We start from the raw sequence: 21163 nt of genomic DNA, 5'->3' as shown, positions 1-21163 counted from the left end.
AAGAAGAAACAATGAATAAGAAGGGGTGTAGAGAAAAAATGAGGACCGAATAAAGAGAAAAGTTAAAGTAAAAAAATATAAATAGCCTAAAATGGGATAGCTGATCAATCTAGATTTAAATTGAAGAAAAGGAAAATGTAAAACCTAATTTCACAGTTACTGTATTTAAATATTGAGACTGCCTCAGCACCACTGTCAGAGTATTACTGAAGTATTCAATTGTCCTTACATAGAATCAGAGGACATCAGTAATGTCACCTAAATGCTCCTGGCCATGGCAAATTAACTATACGGTCATCAGCGGGTGCCCCCTCATTAATCATGTAGTCCAGAATGAACCCCAGAACGCACGTATCTCCATGTACCTCAGTGCCCTCCAACTGAAATAGATGAGAGTTTAGGAATCACTGAGGGAGATGCTGTCCTGTTCTCCAGTCATGGAGCTGGAACATAAATATTGTGTGACACTCCGACTCCAATTATCAAACACTTTCAAACAACCTCTGTTTAAGGTTTTCCCCTATTTTTTTCATATATTTCAGTGGTGTGTTTTCTTAGGTGATATATTAAAGGGACACTTCACTGAAAAATGAAAATTCAATCATTATCTACTCACCCTTATGCCAATTTGTTAGTCTGCAAAACACTGCTGGAGTTTCACAACAAAACAGTGATGCAAAATCTCCTAAACAACTGAAGTGAATGGTGACCAGTTTTCAAATGTACAAAAGCAACAGAATAAAAACATAATGCCTCCATACTGCTCCTCTATTGTAATCCAAGTCTCCTTAAGACACAACATGACAAGAAAATGTTTTTAGCCTGAATCTTCACTGTAGATCCTTAGCTTGGAGCCATGTTCTTGTTCACATGCACACTGTCTGAACTGGGTGCGTGTGGTGTGACGGTGTGCAAATGGTATGTCAGAGCTTTAGGAGACTTGGATTACACCAGAGAAGCAGTATGGAGGCTTTTTTCTGTTTGAAAACTGGCCACCATTCACTTCCATTGTTTGGGAGATTCTGCAACACTGTTTTCCTGTGAAACTCCAGCAGTGGTTTGTGGACTAAAGAACGCCCCCAATGAATAGTTCAACATCAGGGATGTTTACGTCGCCCAGATTGGCGTTACCGGGGCCCCACCCTGGAGCCAGGCCTGGTGGCCGGGTCTTTGGCCACGGGACCCGACCGGGCCCAGCCTGAAGGAGCGACGTGGGCCCACCTTCCCGTAGCCCCATCACCCGCGGGAGGGTTCAGAAGGGGCCGATGCAATGTGATTTGGGTGGCAGTCGTGGGCGGGGGGCCCCAATGACACAATCCCAGGACATGGAATCTCACAGTGGGGATTCGCTGGGGGCGAATGGGCCTGCGCTAGTGCAGGAGGTTGAGCGGTACCAGCTAGAGATAGTCGGGCTCACCTCCATGCACAGTCGGGGCTCTGGAACCCAACTCCTTGAGAGAGGCTGGACTCTTTTCTACTCTGGAGTTGCCCACGGTGAGAGGCGGCGGGCTGGTGTGGGCTTGCTTATAGACCCCCAGCTCAGCCGCCATGTGTTGGAGTTTTCCCCAGTGAACGAGAGGGTCGCTGCCCTGCGCCTTCGGGTCGGGGATAGGTGCCTCACTGTTGTTTCGGCCTATGGGCCAAATGGCAGTGCAGAGTACCCAGCCTTCTTGGAGACCTTGGGAGGGGTGCTGGAAAGTGCTTCGACTGGGGACTCCGTCGTTCTGCTGGGGAACTTCAACGCTCACCTGGAGGGGCGTGACTGGGAGGAATGGCCCCCCCGATCTGAACCCGAGTGGTGTTCTGTTATTGGACTTCTGTGCTACTCACAGTTTGTCCATAACGAACACCATGTTCAAGCATAAGGGTGTCCACCAGTGCACGTGGCACGGGGACGCCCTAGGTCGGAGGTTAATGATCGACCTTTTGGTCGTGTCAACTGACCTCTGGCCGTGTGACTTGGTCTGTTGGGAACGTCTGGTGGAACCATCTGTCAGAGGGGTCTTCAACTCTCACCTCTGGGAGAGCTTTGACCAGATCCCGAGGGAGGCTGGAGACATCCGAGTCCAAATGGACCATGTTCTCTGCCTCCATTGTTGATGCGGCCATTCGGAGCTATGGCCGTAAGGTCTCCAGTGCCTGTCGCGGCGGCAATACCCGAACCAGGTAGTGGACACCGGAGGTAAGGGATGCCGTCAGGCTGAAGAAGGAGTCTTATCGAGCTTGGTTGGCTTGTGGGACTCCTGAGGCAGCCGACAGGTACCGGCAGGCCAAGTGCGCTGCGGCCCGGGTGGTTGCAGAAGCAAAAGCTCGGGTATGGGAAAAGTTCGGGGAGGCCATGGAGGAGGACTACTGGTCGGCCTCAAGGAGATTCTGGTCCGGCGCCTCAGAAGGGGGAAGCAGTACCCTGCCAACACTGTTTACAGTGGTGGTGGGACTGGCAGACCAGGGTGGTGGTCCCTCTATTCAAGAAGGGGGACCGGAGGGTGAGCTCCAAGTACAGGGGGATCACACTCCTCAGCCTCCTTGGTAAAGTCTATTCCAGGGTACTGGAGAGGAGAATTTGGCCGATAGTCGAACCTTGGATCCAGGAGGAACAATGCAGTTTTCGTCCTGGTCGTGGAACACTGGACCAGCTCTATACCCTCCGCAGGGTGCTTGAGGGTTCATGGGAGTTTGCCCAACCAGTCCACATGTGTTTTGTGGACTTGGAGAAGGCATTCGACCGTGTCCCTCGTGGCATTCTGTGGGAGGTGCTTCGGGAGTATGGAGTTCAGGGCCCTCTGCTAAGGGCCGTACGGTTCCTGTATGACCAGAGCAGGAGCTTGGTTCGCATTGACGGCAGTAAGTCAGACCTGTTCCCGGTGCATGTTGGACTCCGGCAGGGCTGCCCTTTGTCACCGGTTCTGTTCATTATTTTTATGGACAGAATTTCTAGGCGCAGCCAGGGGCCGTAGGGAGTCCAGTTCGGGGACCACAAGATTTCATCTCTGCTTTTTGCAGATGATGTTGTCCTTTTGGCTCCTTCAAACCAGGACCTTCAGCTTGTACTGGGGCAGTTTGCAGCCGAGTGCGAAGTGGCTGGGATGTGAATCAGCACCTCCAAGTCCGAGGCCACGGTTCTCGACCGGAAAAAGGTGGCTTGCTCCCTCTGGGTCGGAGGAGAGTCCCTGCCTCAAGTGGGGGAGTTCAAGCATCTTGGGGTCATGTTTACAAGTGAGGGGAGGATGGAATGCGAGATTGACAGAAGGATTAGTGCGGTGGCAGTAGTAATGCGGTCGTTGCACCAGTCTGTCGTGGGAAAGAAGGAGCTGAGCCGAAAGGCGAAGCTCTCGATTTTCTGGTCAACCTACGTTCCTACCCTCACCTATGGTCATGAACTTTGGGTCATGACCGAAAGAACAAGATCTTGGATACAAGCGGCTGAAATGAGTTTCCTCCACCGGGTGGTGGGGCGCTCCCTTAGAGATAGGGTGAGGAGCTCTGTCACCCAGGAGGAGCTCGGAGTAGAGCTGCTGCTCCTCCATGTCGAGAGGAGTCAGCTGAGGTGGCTCGGGCATCTATATCAGATGCCTCCTGGGCGCCTCCCTGGGGAGGTGTTCCGGGCATGCCCCACTGGGAGGAGGCCCCGGGGAAGGACACGCTGGAGTGACTATGTCACTCGGCTGGCCTGGGAACGCCTTGGGGTCCCTCCGGAACACCTGGAGGAAGTGTCCAGAGAGAGGGAAGTCTGGGTGTCCCTGCTCAGACTGCTGCCCCCGTGACCCGGCCCTGGATAAGCGGAAGACAATGGATGGATGGGTGGATAACTAAATCCGTCCTTCACTTGAAATGAGGATGAGTAGATAATGACTGACTTTTCATTTTTGGGTGAACTACACACACTAAAAAGCAACAACAGATGCCTATATGAGGATACCAATATACCACTCTATCCCTACATCTTACAGTTTAAATATTACGAGTACATATAAAACTGTTTTTGTGTATAGTTGAACAAAGATACAATTTAATTATCTAGTGGTAACATGCAGATTTTTTCCCCATTAACAAACTGATATTCTTTTCTTTCTAGCTAAAAGAAACGAAAGTTTAGGTGCAACCCTGGTCAAAGGAAAACAACATGACCCCAGACTTCCACACTGTCCTCTCCCACCACCTCCCTGCTCAAGCAAGGCAACCAGCAGCTCCAACGCCATCACCAAGACAACACAAAATTCACAGGCCTGATCACCAGCAACGATGAGACAGCCTACAGAGGGGAGGGGAGAGGACCACTGACATCTTGGCAGGAGGACAACAACTACACTGCCCCCAGGTGTAACTCTGCCAGGATGAAGATCTCTGCACCCAGCAGAGCAGGACTTCATTGTTTGCACAGTTTGCACTTTCGGTCCACATGGTCATAAAATTTACTGTGCTGCTAATCATGAAAACAGGCAGATGACCATACAAAGACTATAGCTATGTGGAAGTAGGGACAGCAGGTCTGTTTAGTTTGAAACAGAAACAATTCAGAACAAAGTCGTCTCTACTGACCTGGGTGACTTTCTCAGTGACGTGGTGAGTTCTGTCCATCAGTTTGCAGGGAGGTCTGATTTCACCCGGAGGTAACGCCACAAAGGCGTCTGTCTTTGTGTCCAGTAGGCTCTGGGTCATCTGCTATGCGCGCGCGCGCACACACACACACACACACACACACACACACACACACACACACACACACACACACACACAGTAAGTTCAGCAAAAAATGGTCACTGATGACAATTGTAACTCTAAGTAGAAAATGTAATATAATTGAGCAGAGGGGAGTTTCCACTGTGAAATAGTCATTCACATGTTCATGTTGCTATAATTTGCTGCATCAGGAGTTCAGCAAGTTAGACCATTTTCTTTTCACAGTTAATTATATAGCTCCATACATGATGGAACTAAAACTGCAATGATAAATGCAAGTGTGTGTTTCTGCATGTGTGTGGATTGCATGTGTCACCTGGCTGCTGGTCCGGCAACGCAAATCAGTGTCTGATGTCCCCACTGGTACGCTGCTCTTTCTAATAGTTACCATACCGGCTGAAGGAGAAAATTATTATTAGATGTACAGTTTACCATATCAAAATATAAAGGAAATTCAAACAAAATAAAAAGAATACTGATTATCATAAGCATAGACTGGAAATAAAGATGGACAATGCCTCTCCTCTTCCTCTGTGAAAAAAATTAAACCAAAATATCCTGGATATGAGCGCTGCCGTCTTGTGCATGTGGAGCCCGAGTCTGTGCATCAGTGAGTAGGGTTGGAGCCACAGTATCAAGTTCCTGTTCTTACGAGTAGAGCTCAGCTGTCAATCATGACATGAACCTCCCTTTTATATCATTAAATAGTGAATTCAAACCAAACTGATGAGAAAAATGAACACTTGAACAAACACCAGCATGATAAGAACTACCTAAAATGACAGACACTGTCTCTGGGACAAATTTAATTGATGTGTTCTTTGTTTTTTAGTTTGGCCCAGGTCCCATCTGCTAACATAGAGGAGGTGGGTTTTATGATCTATACTGCAGCAATTTGAAGTTAACAACATACAAGTTAAGAATTAAGGGCATGCAAAGATAGATTCATAATTCACTGTCCTCAAAGCCAAATAGCTTTCACTTCTGGTAAGCTGGGACAACCTGATTTTTCCTTCATTATGCACTTCATTTTGTTAAGTTGCTTCTTTCATACTGGATATGCTGTATAATTTTTGGTGTGGCTTAAGTAGCTAACTTTGACAAGAGGTACACTAAAAAATTTCAAGGCAACACACTGTAATAGATTTTTGAGTTTTGAGCCCAACTCAAGTTTGCCAACTTGCTGACCTGTAATCTTTAGTTGAGATAATTTACTTTTCTTCCTATATTTCATTTTTAGAAACAAAAAATAAAGTTTTAAAAATTGGACACAGTGAGTTGCAAAACTGATTTGTCTATTTTAGTGCCTGAAAAATTAAAGTTTTAATTAAAAATATGAAAAGTTTAACATTTACTTTCACTTCAATGAATTTACTCACATTTTGTAAATACGTTTTAAGTTTCTAAAATTCAAAATATATATTAAAATCTAGTCCACTGCCTTGAAATTTTGAGTTTTCTCATCTTTTTCATTTTTATAGTGTATGTTTTTAGTAGATTTGGTTACTTCTCCTCTTTTGAAGTAAAACATTTCAGCAGCACTTCATTTCAGCAAGTCATTTCAGTTGGTAGTTTGGATTCTACAGTCTGTTGCAGCACGTTTGTTTAAGGGGCAGTTCTGCTCAGTGTGCTGCACACAGGGGCTGGGGGTGAAGCTGGATTAAATGCAGTGTTACTCTCACCAGTACAGCTGTGTCTCAGCTGCAGCCTCTTCTCCCAGTAACTCTGCCCACTCTTGATATCATCCACTGAGGAAGAATGTTTTAAACTCCCACAGCTGCTGTCTAATCTCCTGGAAGGATGGTTGATGTGGAAAGGGCAGTCGTCTTTGTCTCTGCCTCGTCCTCGCTCCTCTCTCCTGGACAGAATGGACAAGCTGGGTGTCAGACTTCAGTACATTTTGACACTAAAACGAGGTCGAAACCACACAGCAGTACCAGGAGTGTCTGTCAGTGACCTGTGGCATGTGTTTATAGCTTTCTCAAACTCTTATCCACCAAACATCATAACTAAAAAAGAAAAAACTAATACAATACACAAAAGAACAGAGGCAAAATGGTAGGTTGCTGTAGTATCACCATATCATAAGTTATATGGTTATAAGGTTAAAAATCTTATTATTTATTTATTTGTTTATTGCTGTTATAATTTTCCAAGACTATCCCTGATATTTTCAGCGTGGCACATCCATGTATCAAATAAAAAACAGAAATTTCAACTTAAGTGTAAAACTATAAAAAGAAACAGTAAATAGTTACAGAAAGGATATAATTCTAATATGAAAAAAGACAAGAAGACACATAGTAAAACAAATAACAAAGAGTTACATTTATTTAAACATGTGCATGGCCCAAATGTGCAGTCTTTCTTTCTCTGAAAGTGAATAAAATGTGACTCTAAATTGTGAAACTAAACAATTCATCATTCAAAAATAATTATTATTTGGCACATTTTACAATAATTTTTAAAGGTCCAATCCGGACATGTTTGAAGACAGAAAAGTGTTCTGCTCCAAATAATACTTTGTGTCCAATATGTTTTTTTACATACAAACTCTAGCAATGATATATACTCCATGATTGAAAAATCAAGAAAATATGAATATGCAAAACGTTTAGTTTTAAGTCTCTGCGTCATACTTGTGAAGGGGCAGGGGCCAAGAAATTTAAAATGGCTCCAGCTGCACACAGTGGGGCACAAGACCACTGAAAGCCATGATGCATTTATGGTAAAACAGTACTAATCCGTGGTTTAGATTAAAATTATTTTATCATGTGACTTTATCATGTAGTACAACAAGTACTACACCTAAAAAAACACACATACAGGAAACTACTAACTATTTAACCATTTAGAGGCATGTAGCGCATAGGACTACATTGTGTTTTCTCCACTGAAAGGCCCCCAAGAGGACACTTTATCATGTTTACCCAAGAGGGTACTTTTTCTGTGTTTTTTCAATGACCTAAATAATGGACTCTAACTAATCTATAAGAGTTGTCTATTCTATACATCACTGGTTCTCAACCTGGGGTCTGGGCCCTCCTAAGGGAGCAGCAAAGGTCACAGGTGGTCCCCAAGGCTTTGTCTGCTCTGAAGCTGTCTGTTAGATTTGCACATTAACTAAAATATAAATTGATTACAAGCAAAATGTATGTATAGAAAGTATACAAAACAAAACTATTTAAAAAGATTTTTTTTCATCTTCACTCAACAAATAGTTGGCTGCTCAGCAGGCCACACCTTAGGTGGTTTTACCATATGGCATAGGTAGCAATTACCTTGGGCCTTCCCTGTCACAGAGGCTTCATGAATTTGTTGCTACATACACACTAGCACTGAGTGCTGAAGGAAATACCAAAACAGTCTGATGGACAAGAGAACTTACTTCAAAGAGAGAGTGTGTTACAAATGGTGAACCAGGTGAGAGTGGACTCAAAGGCACAACTCAAGAGTCAGTTCAGGTAAATTAAATCAGTCTTTACTGGTGAAAAGGTAGGTTCTGTACACAGAAGGACAATCAGTGGAGGCAAACAAATCCAAAAGGGATGAGGTAAAGTCAAAAAAACTGGCAAAATCCCCCCAAAAAACAAGAAAAGGACACAAGGAAACAAAAGACTGGAACGCTAGACACAGGGAGCTGAGACAAACTAGCTCTGAGAGAAAACAAGACATACACTAAATACTGTGGTGAGGGGAAGGATAACAAAACTCAGGTGAAGCTAATCAGGGCGGAACAGACAATCAGACACAGGTGAAGTCATCAAAAAGGGAGGGAAAACACACATGGGCAGGAAGTGAAGTAGTCTTAAATGAGAGATGTGAATTTCAAAGTAAAACAGGAAACAACATGAATGAATGAAATAAAAAACAACTTAAGAAACTTGAGCTGTGACAAAAGAGAGGTCAGGATGAGTGGATATGGACAGAACTTTAAATTTCCTTTTCTTTGTTTCTCTGTGATGTGTGGTGTATCAGAGACATGTATAAAAGAGACAGACAGACAGATCCGTGCTATCCTCTCATCTCAATCATCTGTATCTGCGGAAATCTATTTCTGCAAACATGATGAGGGAAAAGAAGATCCCGTAAATCACATCAATCTGCATTTTTCTCAGAATAACTACTTATTATCTCAAAATAATGATTTAGTGTTTCAAAATATTGACTTAGTATCTCAAAATAATGACCTATTAATATAAGTCACTATTTTGAGATACAAACTCAATATTTTGAAATACTAAATTATTATTTTGAGATAATGAGTTATTATTTTGGGGCGGCACAGTGGTGCACTGGTTAGCACTGCCGCCTCACAACAAGAAGCTCCTGAGTTTGATCCCCCAGCTAGTTGGGTCAGGGCCTTTCTGTGTGGAGTTTACATGTTCTCCCCGTGTCTGCGTGGGTTCTCTCCGGGTTCTCTGGCTTCCTCCCACAGTCCAAAGACATGCATGCTAGGTTAATTGGTGACTCTAAATTGCCCGTAGATGTGAATGTGAGTGTCAGTGGTTGTCTGTCTCTATGTGTCAGTCCTGTGATGAACTGGTGACTTGTCCAGGGTGAACCCCACCTCTCACCCAATGTCAGCTGGGATAGACTCCACCCCCCTGCGACCCTTTGGTAATAAGTGGTTACAGAAAATGGATGAAGTTATTATTTTGAGAAACATTCACATTATAATGACTTACAGGAAGTACTTATTCATTATATTGAGATACTAAATCATTATTTTGAGATACTAACTCACTAAAGTATTATTTTGAAACACTCGGTAATTATTGACAAATGCTAAAGCATTACTTAGAAATACTAAATTATTTTGAGATAAGTCAGTATTTTTCACACATTTGTTTTTCAGATAAACCACAGATGTAGGTCATCCTGTCCATTCAAATTAATACAAAGAGACAGCAGACTGTAGGTGCTCAGCTTTTCTTAGGTATAAGTGCTATTAATACTTCTGTGGCACACTTTTAGCTTCCAAATGCTTTCTTTTAATTGCTGGTTCCTTTCCCAACATCTAACTCTGCTGAAAATTAAAACTTTTTTTTTTTTTTTCAAATTAACTGACCATTATTGAAATTTGTAACCTCAGATTTAGTTCTCACTGGTGTGGTTGTTTGAGGTATTTATCCGTATTAACTACAGTAGATGGAGGTCGATGTGCCCCCAGTTTGGTGAAGCAATAGGAGTACAGAAGTAGGAAACTAAGCAATGTGCTCCTGTGGACAAGGTCAGCAGCAAAATTGATTTCAGACACCTAAAAAAATCTATAACAGTTTAAGCATATGCTATATTTAGAATATTTACACCACTTTACCTTGCTGTCAGAGCCATTTCTGATGGGAAATCACTGTTATATACAAGCCAAATATCACTCTGTCCAAACCAACCACAGCTGGTGGCTATTTTGTGACTTCCATGAATTGAAAACACCAAAGAATAAACAATGAAAATACTGAATCACCTTGGTGGGGCGTGTGAGCAGGCCAGTGGCATGGACAGTGTTGGGGGGGCTGAGGCTGGAGCTGGGGGCAGACCTGTGTGGAGCTCTCTCCCTTTTCTCCCCCCTCCTCCTCCTCCTCCTCCTGTATCTATCAGCAGCCCACAGGTATCACCTCCATCTCTTCTCCTTCTGTCTCCCTCACTCCTTCGCCTGGGTGCCACCAAGCTGTCCCTCTCTCCTCCTCTTCCTCCTCCCTTCAGTCGTTCCTCTTCTTCCTCCTCCTCCTCTCTGTCTTTGTGCCACAGCAGTAGTCCAGCTCCTGCCTCCTCCAGCTGCTGCCTCTCAGGGAGGGACAGCAGTTTGTCCAGGGCCACAGACTCGTGTCCAAGGGGAGGGAGGTCAGCACGAGGAGCGCACAGCTCTGTGTCCTGTGACAGGACCCCTGTGCCAGGGCTGATGGAACGGAGGAGGAGGCGCAGGCGCTGCCGCCGGGCTGTATGCAGCATGAGAGGGAGACAGAGACGGTTCACTTACTCTGTGGTCTCAGGGTACAGGATACAGACAGGGTGGAACTATTTTTGATGTTTTGATTAACCATTAAAGTCATTTCCTTTAATGAAAAGTGTCCAAATTCTCTAATTTCAGCTTCTCAAATGTGAATAGTTTCTGTTTCTTTACTCCTCTCTGACAGTAAACTGAATACCTTTGTGTTTTGGGCAAAACAAGACATTTGAGGATGTCAGCTCAGGCTTTGGACAACAGTGATCAACATTTATCACAATTTTTGTGATAAATCAGAACAATAACATACAAACGAAAAACAAAATGAAACATCCTCACTCCAAGCCTTTGCTGCCGTAGGTTATTAATCAATTAATTGCCATTAAGAATTTAAGCAATTGAAAGCATATTAAGGGACATTTAATCAAGAAATCTGGCAGCAGATTTGCACCAAGCTGTTTGTTGAATACAGACAATTAAATTTACACTTAAAATTTGAAAAAAACAAAAAACAGAAAAATATTAAAAATGAGGAAATAAACATGCTTTGCATCTAATAAATTATTAATGATCAATTAATTATTAATAATCAATTAATAGCATTTCCACTTCTTGATTCAGAAAAAGGCACAAAATTTGCAACCCTAGTTTGGAGAGGTAACAGTCAACAATTAAAAGTAACTAATGCTCTGAGTAGTTTTTGGTACGAATACTTTATACTTTTACTGAAGTATTTTTCTAACACCAGTTCTTTTAGTTGTAACTAAGTATTATTTTTGCAATGTAACAGTATTTGTACAAAGTTTTAGCACTCTTTTCACCACTGGTCATTTGGTCTATTATACAGTATATTTGTTTAGGAATATGCAGGACTGAAGCACAATATAAAGGGTATTTCCTGCATTTCTGCCTTATCCATGTCCTGTCTTAGACAGGGGCCCTGTATCAAAATCTAGTTTTTAATCATTATATTTAATACCTGTATCAAGCTTACATATTCCTGAATACACGTTTTGATCCAATAACCACAGACGGATGCACTCTGCAAGTCTGCCGTTATATATGATATATACTTTATTAAACAGGTTGTAAACACTTTATAGATCATTAATAAGCTGTAACAGCACATTAGATAAAAAGTGCAAAAGTGACATTGTGAGGAAGCGTCAACTCCCTCTCTATTTGCTAAACCCTTGTTTTTGTTAAGCAAGGTGGACAGATTCTCTCACACAGCTTCTTTATTTTCTTTATTATTTAGTTCAATATTAACTGAGAAATATGAACAATCCTTCTCAGCATTAGAAGCACACTTTTCTTAATAATATATTAAAGTCATGCTGTAATCAAAGCCAAAACCTGTCAGGGTTTGAGTCCTTGTGGAGGCCATCTTGTGCTGGTGTTTAAAGAGTAAGCACGTCTGAAAAATAGCCCTTTTATGTGCTGCAGGAGTAGGCGGATTCTCAGATTTGATTGGCCAAAGGATGAGTGATGAAATGACAGGTAATTAAGCCAAATACTGTGTGATACTCAAATGATTTGCTTATTTTGAGTGTATGGTATTTATGATAATCCATTGAAGAATGAAATGAGGCTTTGTTGGTATGAGCAAGCTAAGAAAAACAATGTATATTGGTGGTTAATCTTGTCAACCCTCCTTTCTGCAGAGCTGACCTGATAGGCCAGTTTGAACTGGCAAGGTGGGCTTTCATGCTATATATGTGAAAGCACTGAGAGACTGGACTGGTTTAAGAAGAACAACACCAGATTTGTTCTAAGCTGAGTATTGAGAAGAAAAGTGTATTGTTAGGTTTTTTTTTTGTTTTGTTGGGAGACTGACAATAAAAGCTCGCCTAATTTTTGCAGCGTAACTCCCTGCCAGCATCATGTTTTTTGTCCTCTTCCAGTCTCATCATGCTTCCCTGCACCTCACCGTGCAACAGACATGTTGCTTGCTAAATAGTGAGCCCATATTTATCTGTACTGTTAAGCCTCACACGTCAATGCTTAATACTTTCTTAACTTACTGTGTCTTTTCCATCAGCAGTATTTTTACCAGTCAGCTTCATCATATTTTGGATAATAAGTTACAAGCATTTAATTAGTTAATTTAATTTAACCTACAGCAGCATATCTTCATAACAGTGAAAAGTTTTGGCATATGTAATTAGCATGTCAACTTTCACTACACAACATGTTCATCTGCACCATTTCACACTTTACAAAAGGCTTCCTTTGCCTGCTGTAAAAGGTACAGTAGTAACTCATTGATAAGATTAGTTAATAATAAGTAGCAACTGGATCTTGCAAAAAACAGCCCACATCAATACATGAAAACACTGTTATAACTTGTTTATAACTGTGTATCAATGATTTCTAAAGTGTTTATAAGACAATTAATAAACTAATTATGAACTACTTATAAAGCATTTATAAGGGTAGTGTTATTGTAAAGTGGAACTCCATAGACTAACTCAGTGGTTCTCATCATTTAAATAATGAGAATATAGAAAAACATTTATTTATTTATTCAAATGTATTTATTTATTTACAAAAGCCTTCATAGTTTAATTAATAATATTAAATTAAAAAATGTTATCTAAAATGGTTCATAGATTAATCTAATAAAACAACTTATAACACTTAATAAATACATATATAAATCTTCTTCCCACCAGGCAAGCATGTGTCAGCCAATTTCTTAATTTTAATATTAATATTAATATAACACCCAATTCTGAATATTATTTAAGCAGAAGTATTAAAAAATTGGACATAAATGAGGGGATCTTCTGTATATTTTAGATCTTGTGAGAGGTCTTTAGTGGAGAAAAAAAAATTAGAATTTCTGGACTACGTGACAAATAGATAACATGGGGAGGAACAGTGCTGCAGAGTAATAGTACTGGTTGGTTACTGGGGCTCATATGGGGATCAGTCCAGCTCTGGTTACTCCCTGTATTTATAACCACATAACATAGTGACTGCATGTCTTAGCTGGGCATGTTATATATTGTGATTTTGAAAAGGTCAGGATTCAAAAAGTAGGCAAGTAAACATCTGCATTATTGGTGTAGTAAAACATAATTCAACTCAAATCTTTATCTAATTTATATTACTATTCAGGATGAAAGTATGGGGGTATTAAAAAGTACAGAGCTGGTATAGATAATAAATATTGCCCCAAAGCCACTAAAACTCCTGAAAATCCTTCTTTCCTCAGCTTTTATTTAAAAGAGGAACATTTTCAGTTTTCAGTTTTTCAGTCTGTTTGCGAAACAAACTGGTTGTTTCCCCCTGTTACAAATCATCTACTGGCTGTGGTCCACATCTGTGGTGTATTATTTCTGGTCTGTATTTCTTTATAATTTAGTTGTGCACAGTGAAAAGTTGCACTTCATTAGCTATTAGCAGCTCCTGTTTGCACTGTAACCATAGATGTACAGACAGCTATCACCTGGATTACTGTACTGTTACTGAAGTGAAACATTTGGTGATTATAACAAACAAACTAACTGATCTGACTGAGTAAGTCAAATTGAGATGAAAAACGGTCCATAATGATCAAAGGGTGTGAGAGATATCAGATTTTTCAAAGCTGATACGAGAAAAACAGCAGAGAACCTCAACATGTGGATCTATAACAACAAATAACAATCATGAACTCACAATGAAGCATTTCATCTTTTGATTGTTCATTAAATTTCCTCATTTAAAATAAAATCCAAAGCAAAAATCTGCACATCTTCTGACAACAAAACAACTGTTTGTTGCACCTCAAACAAACTCATTAAATACATCTCTGTATATCTCAACAACATCTTAAAATGATCATGAGATTTTTTTTTTGAATAAATGTGTATTTGCATATCAAATAAACCAATAAAATGCCTCATAATTTACCAAGAACACTGATAAGTTGGTGTGAGTGTGTAGGAATCGGTGTTTGTGTGTGTGCTGAACGTGATCATTATGACTTGTGTGCCTCATATTTGTGTGAATTCACTGAGGACAGTGAAGTGAATCATACCCAGGGTCAGCCAGGGGATATGCAGCACTCTGTTGAGCTCTCTGGCCGGAGAGCTGTTGATCGGTCGGGGGTCAGTGGGAAGCTCAAAGTTGAGAATGAACATGATGACCAAGCCATCTTCATTCTTCACTGGAACCACGTCTATGATGCAGTGGAAACACACTCCTGCAGGGAGAGAAATGCACAGGCAGGGAGGCAGAGCCTGGGTTGAATTTCAGTGGATTCATGTCCTTCTGAATGTCTCCTCCAGATGGCGACACCACACTGGACATGATTACTGTCCTGCTCATTGTATCATGTGAGAGTACAAAGATTAACATCTGCACCATTTTATAACAGTTTATGACTCTTAAAGTCCAAAAATGTACTTCAGAGTGATTGTACATTTTAGTATCTGTTCCTAATGACTGAAACTTCAAATCAGTGAACTGATTCACTGAAAACAGTCTTCATACTGTTGGTAAGACAGCAGTTTCATTGTAGTGGTGTATTACCAAGGGCCAGGAGACAGTAAAGAAGGGGAGAGCATGGCCATCCTGATCCTTTTTCTTAGAGGCTGAGGGAAAACAAGTACAGTTAACGGCACTTTACAGTGGCCTCCTTACCCTGTGAGACATAACAATACATTCAGCCTTCCTCACAGATCCCTCCGGTTCTGCCAAGATTACAGAGGCGATTCAGTCAACTGTGATCTGGGGCCTGCCCACAGATTTTCAAGTGTCTGATTTTATGACATCTTAAAACATCACAATTTGAACTGAAACTGTCTGTAAGGCCTGATACCACTGAGTGTAGGTGAGGAAATATGTTTAGTTTTTTTTTTTTTTCATGTACTTTATTTCAAATCTGTAGTCTGTAGAAAAAGATAGATGGGCATAAAAATCAGTTTAAATCTAATATAAAAGAAAACTTAAGCTTTTATCTCATAGCAAAAAGAGAATCTTTCTCACACTGGAACAAATGACCAAATAAAACTCCTGTTTTTGCTGGTCTGCAGTGCTCTGAATAATCACCAGGATGTGTTCAGTGCAGCCTGACATGCTGCAACTCACTCATAAAATACTCATACCGTGTCACCTACACTACTTTCTATCTGGTCATTGCACAGTATCAGTATTTATTTAAGGAATAATCTGTTAAGTTCCTCCTTCCTCCTAATGTCAGTGGTTATTATCATGCTTATACCAGCAATGAAGATTCTAACTATGTTTACATGCATCTTTGGTGCAAATACACCTTAAATCAGGAGTGTCAAACTCATTTTAGTTCAGGGGCCACATACAGTCCAATTTGATCTCAAGTGGACCGAACCAGTAAAATTTAAGTATAATCTATTGATTATTCTGCCGATTAATCGAGTAATCAGATAAGCAATATTGCGTGTTCTGCATTTTTTTCTATTACATTACTGTTGCTTTATTTAAGAACAATGGTAATATACAAAAGAGAAGATAAGACAGGTCTATTAAATGAACAACTATAAATAAAGTAAAAATACTCAGTAAAGTAACTTTACTTTTACTGTAGATTTATTTTTACTGTTTTTACTTTACTTTTTACTTTTTTTTTCAAGTACAAAGGTAAAAGTAAAGGTAGTAATGTCTGCAGAAACCACAAACAGAAGAGTGAACTAACTCTTTAAACTGAAACAGTCACCAGAATGTTTTGTTAACATGTTAAAATCAAACATTTTTCTTCTGGAGCAGGACAGACGCTCCCAGACCCCCAGAGGACAGAGGACTGGTTTACCAACATGACACCTTTTTCTCCTCTTATGAGTTGGCAGGTCTGTATTTAGTCATCAAAAAATACCAATAAGAATACCATTAAAGTACAACAACAGCAATAAAAATGTAGATTTTTCAAAAAAGGAAACAACAACATGCAAAATTTTTAATTGTAATTAGGTATTTTTACATCGTGGTATTAGTGCTTTTACTTATGTAAAGAATGTGAGTATTTTTTTCATCACAGCAGGTCAGTGATCAGTGTTTCAGTGACTCTCTGTGGTTCAGTGAATAGTGTTTTATTTATGGCGGCCCGCCACATTAAAAACATCGACACCACAACATGATTTTCTATTTTTTTAGCTGCGCACCTTTTTCGTATCTAGAAGGTAACTCTTTATTTGTACAACTCTCGTGAGATTTGTGTTCGTTATTTCTACTAAAATAATCAAACTCGCGCGATCTTTCACGGGTCTAGAGTTCCCTTCTAGAGACGACCCTCTCTGTCTCTCTGTCAAACTACAGACAGCAGACTGTCTGTAAACAGCATGATGTTACACTCTGCAGTGTTTCACACAAACACTTTATTAGAGGACGACGGTATCAGTGATTGATTAGTGATCAGTCTGACCTCCTCTCCTCCCTCACCTGTTCACTCTGCTGTGAGAAGGTCTGAAAGTTTCTCACAGAGAAACACAGACTCTCCTCTTTTACGTATAGGCCTCTTTATACAGTTGTTTAATTTTATAAGTGCATCTGGTTGGTGTTGATGTCATTAACCATCACGTTAGTTTCTCTTGTAATAAACTCTGTCATTAACAACAGTCTCCTCCACACGCAGCTTCTCTGCTGCAGTGAAAACTAAATCGCGGGTGGATTAATATGTAGAGAAAAACCCAGAATGTGAGTTAGGTTTAGTCTTTTTGTCTTTATAAAACATCCTGCTGATGAAGAAAGTCAACAGATCAGATACAGACAGGGTCAGAGAATCACACTGACCTCCTCTGTGTGTGTGTGTGTCTGTACTGTATGTGTGTGTATGGAGGAGCTGCACTGACGCAGAGAGGAGAGATGCTGCAGCCGTGTGATAATAAATTATATCAAAATTTAAATGTCGCCACTCATCAGTACTCTGGTCTTTAATAACCCCCACATGTAAAACACAGTGTGATGTACAGTTGTTCGGATTTAAACGGATTTTAGTTATGAAATTACTCGAATTACTCTGGGAATAGTTTCAACCCTAAAATTAATGTCTTCTCTGTAATTTTCACACTTTGCAAAGTCATCCCATGGGCCGGACTGGACCCTCTGGCGGGCCTGTTTGGGCCCACAGGCCGTACGTTTGACATCCCTGCCTTAATTGATGACACTATGTTGGCAACATGTCTTCATATAAACATCCCAACATGTGTATAAATACGAATAATGTTTTTTTCTTTTTTACATTTTAATTTTCTTTTATCATATTTGTAGGCCTGAAGTGATTCTGTCATTCAGCAATTAGAAAAATGTGCTGCCTATACACAAAATTTTAGAAAACAAAAATGGAAAATGCTTGCAGCGTCAGACAGATTTTTTTCTTTTTGGGACAAAAAAGGTTTCTTTTGAGAATAAAGGTTGTAGACCCCTGCTTTAGACTGATGGCATCACCAAAAGCTGCAGTGACACTCCCTGGCCAATCAAAATCCAGTATTTTGTGTGACTATGTGCTCGTGCACGTGTGATATACAGTATATATAGATAGGTATACGTGTATCTAAATAAAAGACAAAAAGCAGTGTAGCAGCCTTTGTGTGTGTGTGCTTGTGTGTGTATGTGTACAGTGTGTGAAGGGCAGGAGAGTGGGGTTAGTATTGGGGATAAACTGAAAGCCAGGATGGATTAGCGTAGCTACATGCTAACTTATTCTTCCTTAATAATGATATCACAGTGATATGACTGGAAGACCATCTGCTAGTGTTTACACACACACACACACACACACATACACACACACACACACACACGCACACACATACGCACACACACACACACACATACACACACACACACACACACACACACACACACACACACACACTTAATATTAGGGCATGTTTCCAACATGCTAATCCTCAAACTATGAACTGATATTGAGAATACAGGATGAGACGTTTTTGAACACTGAAGAGACTTCAATCCGGAGTGACTCAGTGACATTTCAGAACTTCACTGATAAATGAAACACGCTAATCCAGACAAACCTGGATTAATGACTGATTATGGGGAAGAACACAATGAGACGGCTGTCTCATGTCACTGGATTTAATGCTGGTGATCATCATACACCTCAGTCACAACCATCTGGCAGACGGTACTGCAGCACCCAGTCCCACATCACCAGGCTCTGGGACAGTTTCATGTATACATATACTTGGCTGATAATCAATGTTCCCCCTAATTTTTCATGTGTCTGAGTATACACACAAAATCCCTGAGAATTCCTTGGACCACTGTGAGCAACATCAGACGTGCACACTGTTGTCACACCAGTATCACACCTGTCCAAAACCTGAGATCATAATAAATTACATGGCTTATTAAAAGAATCAAATTACAACAGTAATTTCCGTTAGATTACTTTTAATAGAAGCAATTATTTTGGCCCACTTACAATGAAAAAGACAAAAATCTTGTTTTTCATGAGCTGTGTAGTATGTTGTATGTCAGGGTCATGTCCTGCTCTGATCTGGGTGGTCCTGCTCTGATCTGGGTGGAGGTCCTGCTCTGGAAGAATTGAGACATTTGCACCTTTCAGAGATCAAATTTTGTTCACATTAAAACATTGCACAATGAGATGTGTGCTGTAGCACAAGCATGTGATACAGTGTAAATTCCTGTAAAACTGTCTGTAAAATATATAATTACACAGTTTTTCATTAGCATTTCTACTACTCATAATCTAGTAACAGCATTTAATGATTAATATCCATAAATGAAAATTCTTAATAAATGACACTAGAATAAACACAAATCTGATTACTTAAATTTCACCTTATTTTTCCCGTCTGTCCTTCTCACTTCTCCAGTGGTTGTAGACTTTGTCCAGGTTGATGGCCCCGTCTGCTTCTTGCTTTGACTTTATGCGCATCAGCTGGTCCAAATGTGCCACTTCAAGACGATTTCTGGATTCTGTTTTGATATGATTCATCAAACTGAAGCCTCTTTCACAATCTGCACTGGATGCTTGAAATGTAGCACAAATATCCACAAGCTGTGAAATCTCCTTTAGCTCCTCACGTCTGAGTGCTGCAGCCACCATATCTAAGAATGTGCTGATTGACCCTTGTTTAAGTTTTTGGTTCACTATGTACTTGAAGTCAGCATATTCACTGTTAATGGCCTCCACAGAATGTGTTCTTCTTTGCCAGTGTAGCAATGTCTGTTGATCCATACTCAAAACTGATGTCTGAGCTCAATGCTTCGATGTCAAATGCAGATCACTCCTTCAATTCATCCTCTGGAAAACGAGCATCCGAGTGATCACAGAGCTTACAAATACCTCTTTGACATGGTCACTCCACTGAACATCCTTCACATCCTTCAAGTATTGAGAACGCGACCTCTCAATCTTTGCTCTTGCAAAGCAGTGCCCTTCCATCACAGTCAGGTTGCGTCTTTGAAACGAAAGGCAGAGTTGTGCCAGCTCACCCAAAACATCTCCCAGAGCAGTGAGAGTTACCTTGAACTTTGAATCACTCAGCTTTTTGTAGCAGTAATTTGCCACTGGATCTCTGTTATCTCTGGATTCTCTCTTGTAGTATTCTTCAAGCAGTGTAGTTCCTCAGAACAGCATTCACAGCTTGGTGCCGCGACAGCCATCGAACTTCGCTCAGAGGCCTGAATGACAGTGTATCCTCATCGAGAGTCTTTGCTAGATCCTCCATTTTGCCCCTCTTTACAGTGGGCCGAGAGAAAGCGGAATATACAGTTCTAAGAAAAGTGTCCACATCTCGCATCAAAGGCACATCTTTCCAGGCATCATCAATGCCCAAGTCCTCTCTATGGGCAACGCAATCCGTTGTTCCGTTAGGTGTGGTGTTTGCCGCTTTAATAAAGCTGCAACTCCGTTGTGCTTTCCTAGCATTACTGAGGCGCCATCAGAGGTCAGCATCACCATTCTCTGCAAGTCCAGTCCATGCTTGGAGTAAAACTGAGTGACTGCCTGCACAATATATATCGTGAGCAGTGCATGCTGTCAGCTGGATGATGCCACCGAACACAGTTTTATACTTGATATCATTTTTCTCCCTGTATTTAATATATAGGACTAGCATTTTGTTCACTGTTATGACTGTGCTCTCATCTACTATCAGGGTATGTGAGGGTGCATTTTTAACATTGTGCACCGTCTCATTCTGCACTCTCTCATTGATTGAGTTCACAAATTCAAAGGCATACTTTTTACATCGCCAGCTTTCCAGTATACTCACAAACTTTGTCATGTGATCGTGGATTTGTTGAACCGACAGCATTGATGCATTCATTTTGATGGCGAGTACAATATTGTAGATGAGAACTTTGACTTGCCCGGGGTCGGATTTCTTTTTGTGTGACAGCTTGTTCCTCTTCTCTCGATCTTTTACGCTCTCCTGCAATAATGTACCGATCCCCATTCTCGTCTTGCGTCTTCATACAATTCCAACAGTATTCAAATGACTTTTCTGCTGAATGTGACGCTTGAGGTTGTCCAACTTCCATTCAGTCCACACTTTTCCCTCTGAAAACTTGCTTGCTACT

The 21163-nt window shown here is 41.0% G+C and overlaps 1 protein-coding gene across 1 annotated transcript in view; it reads right to left on the bottom strand.

Moving 5' to 3' along the window:
- The window catches only part of LOC146318482 (voltage-gated inwardly rectifying potassium channel KCNH6-like), an 81066-nt gene that overhangs the window by 33071 nt on the left and 26832 nt on the right, over positions 1-21163 (bottom strand). Inside the window, exons 3-6 of the mRNA XM_084733227.1 lie at positions 14655-14819; positions 10427-10619; positions 6363-6538; positions 4540-4628 (exon numbers count right to left, since the gene is read on the bottom strand). Coding sequence (XP_084589353.1) covers positions 4540-4628; positions 6363-6538; positions 10427-10619; positions 14655-14819 — 623 coding nt within the window. The remainder of the gene's footprint in view (positions 1-4539; positions 4629-6362; positions 6539-10426; positions 10620-14654; positions 14820-21163) is intronic.

Source organism: Lutjanus erythropterus, chromosome 12 (assembly GCF_056507025.1).
Source record: "Lutjanus erythropterus isolate fLutEry1 chromosome 12, fLutEry1.hap2, whole genome shotgun sequence".
NCBI classification, from domain to species: Eukaryota; Metazoa; Chordata; class Actinopteri; order Lutjaniformes; family Lutjanidae; genus Lutjanus; species Lutjanus erythropterus.
This window is presented reverse-complemented; position numbering and strand designations above follow the sequence as displayed.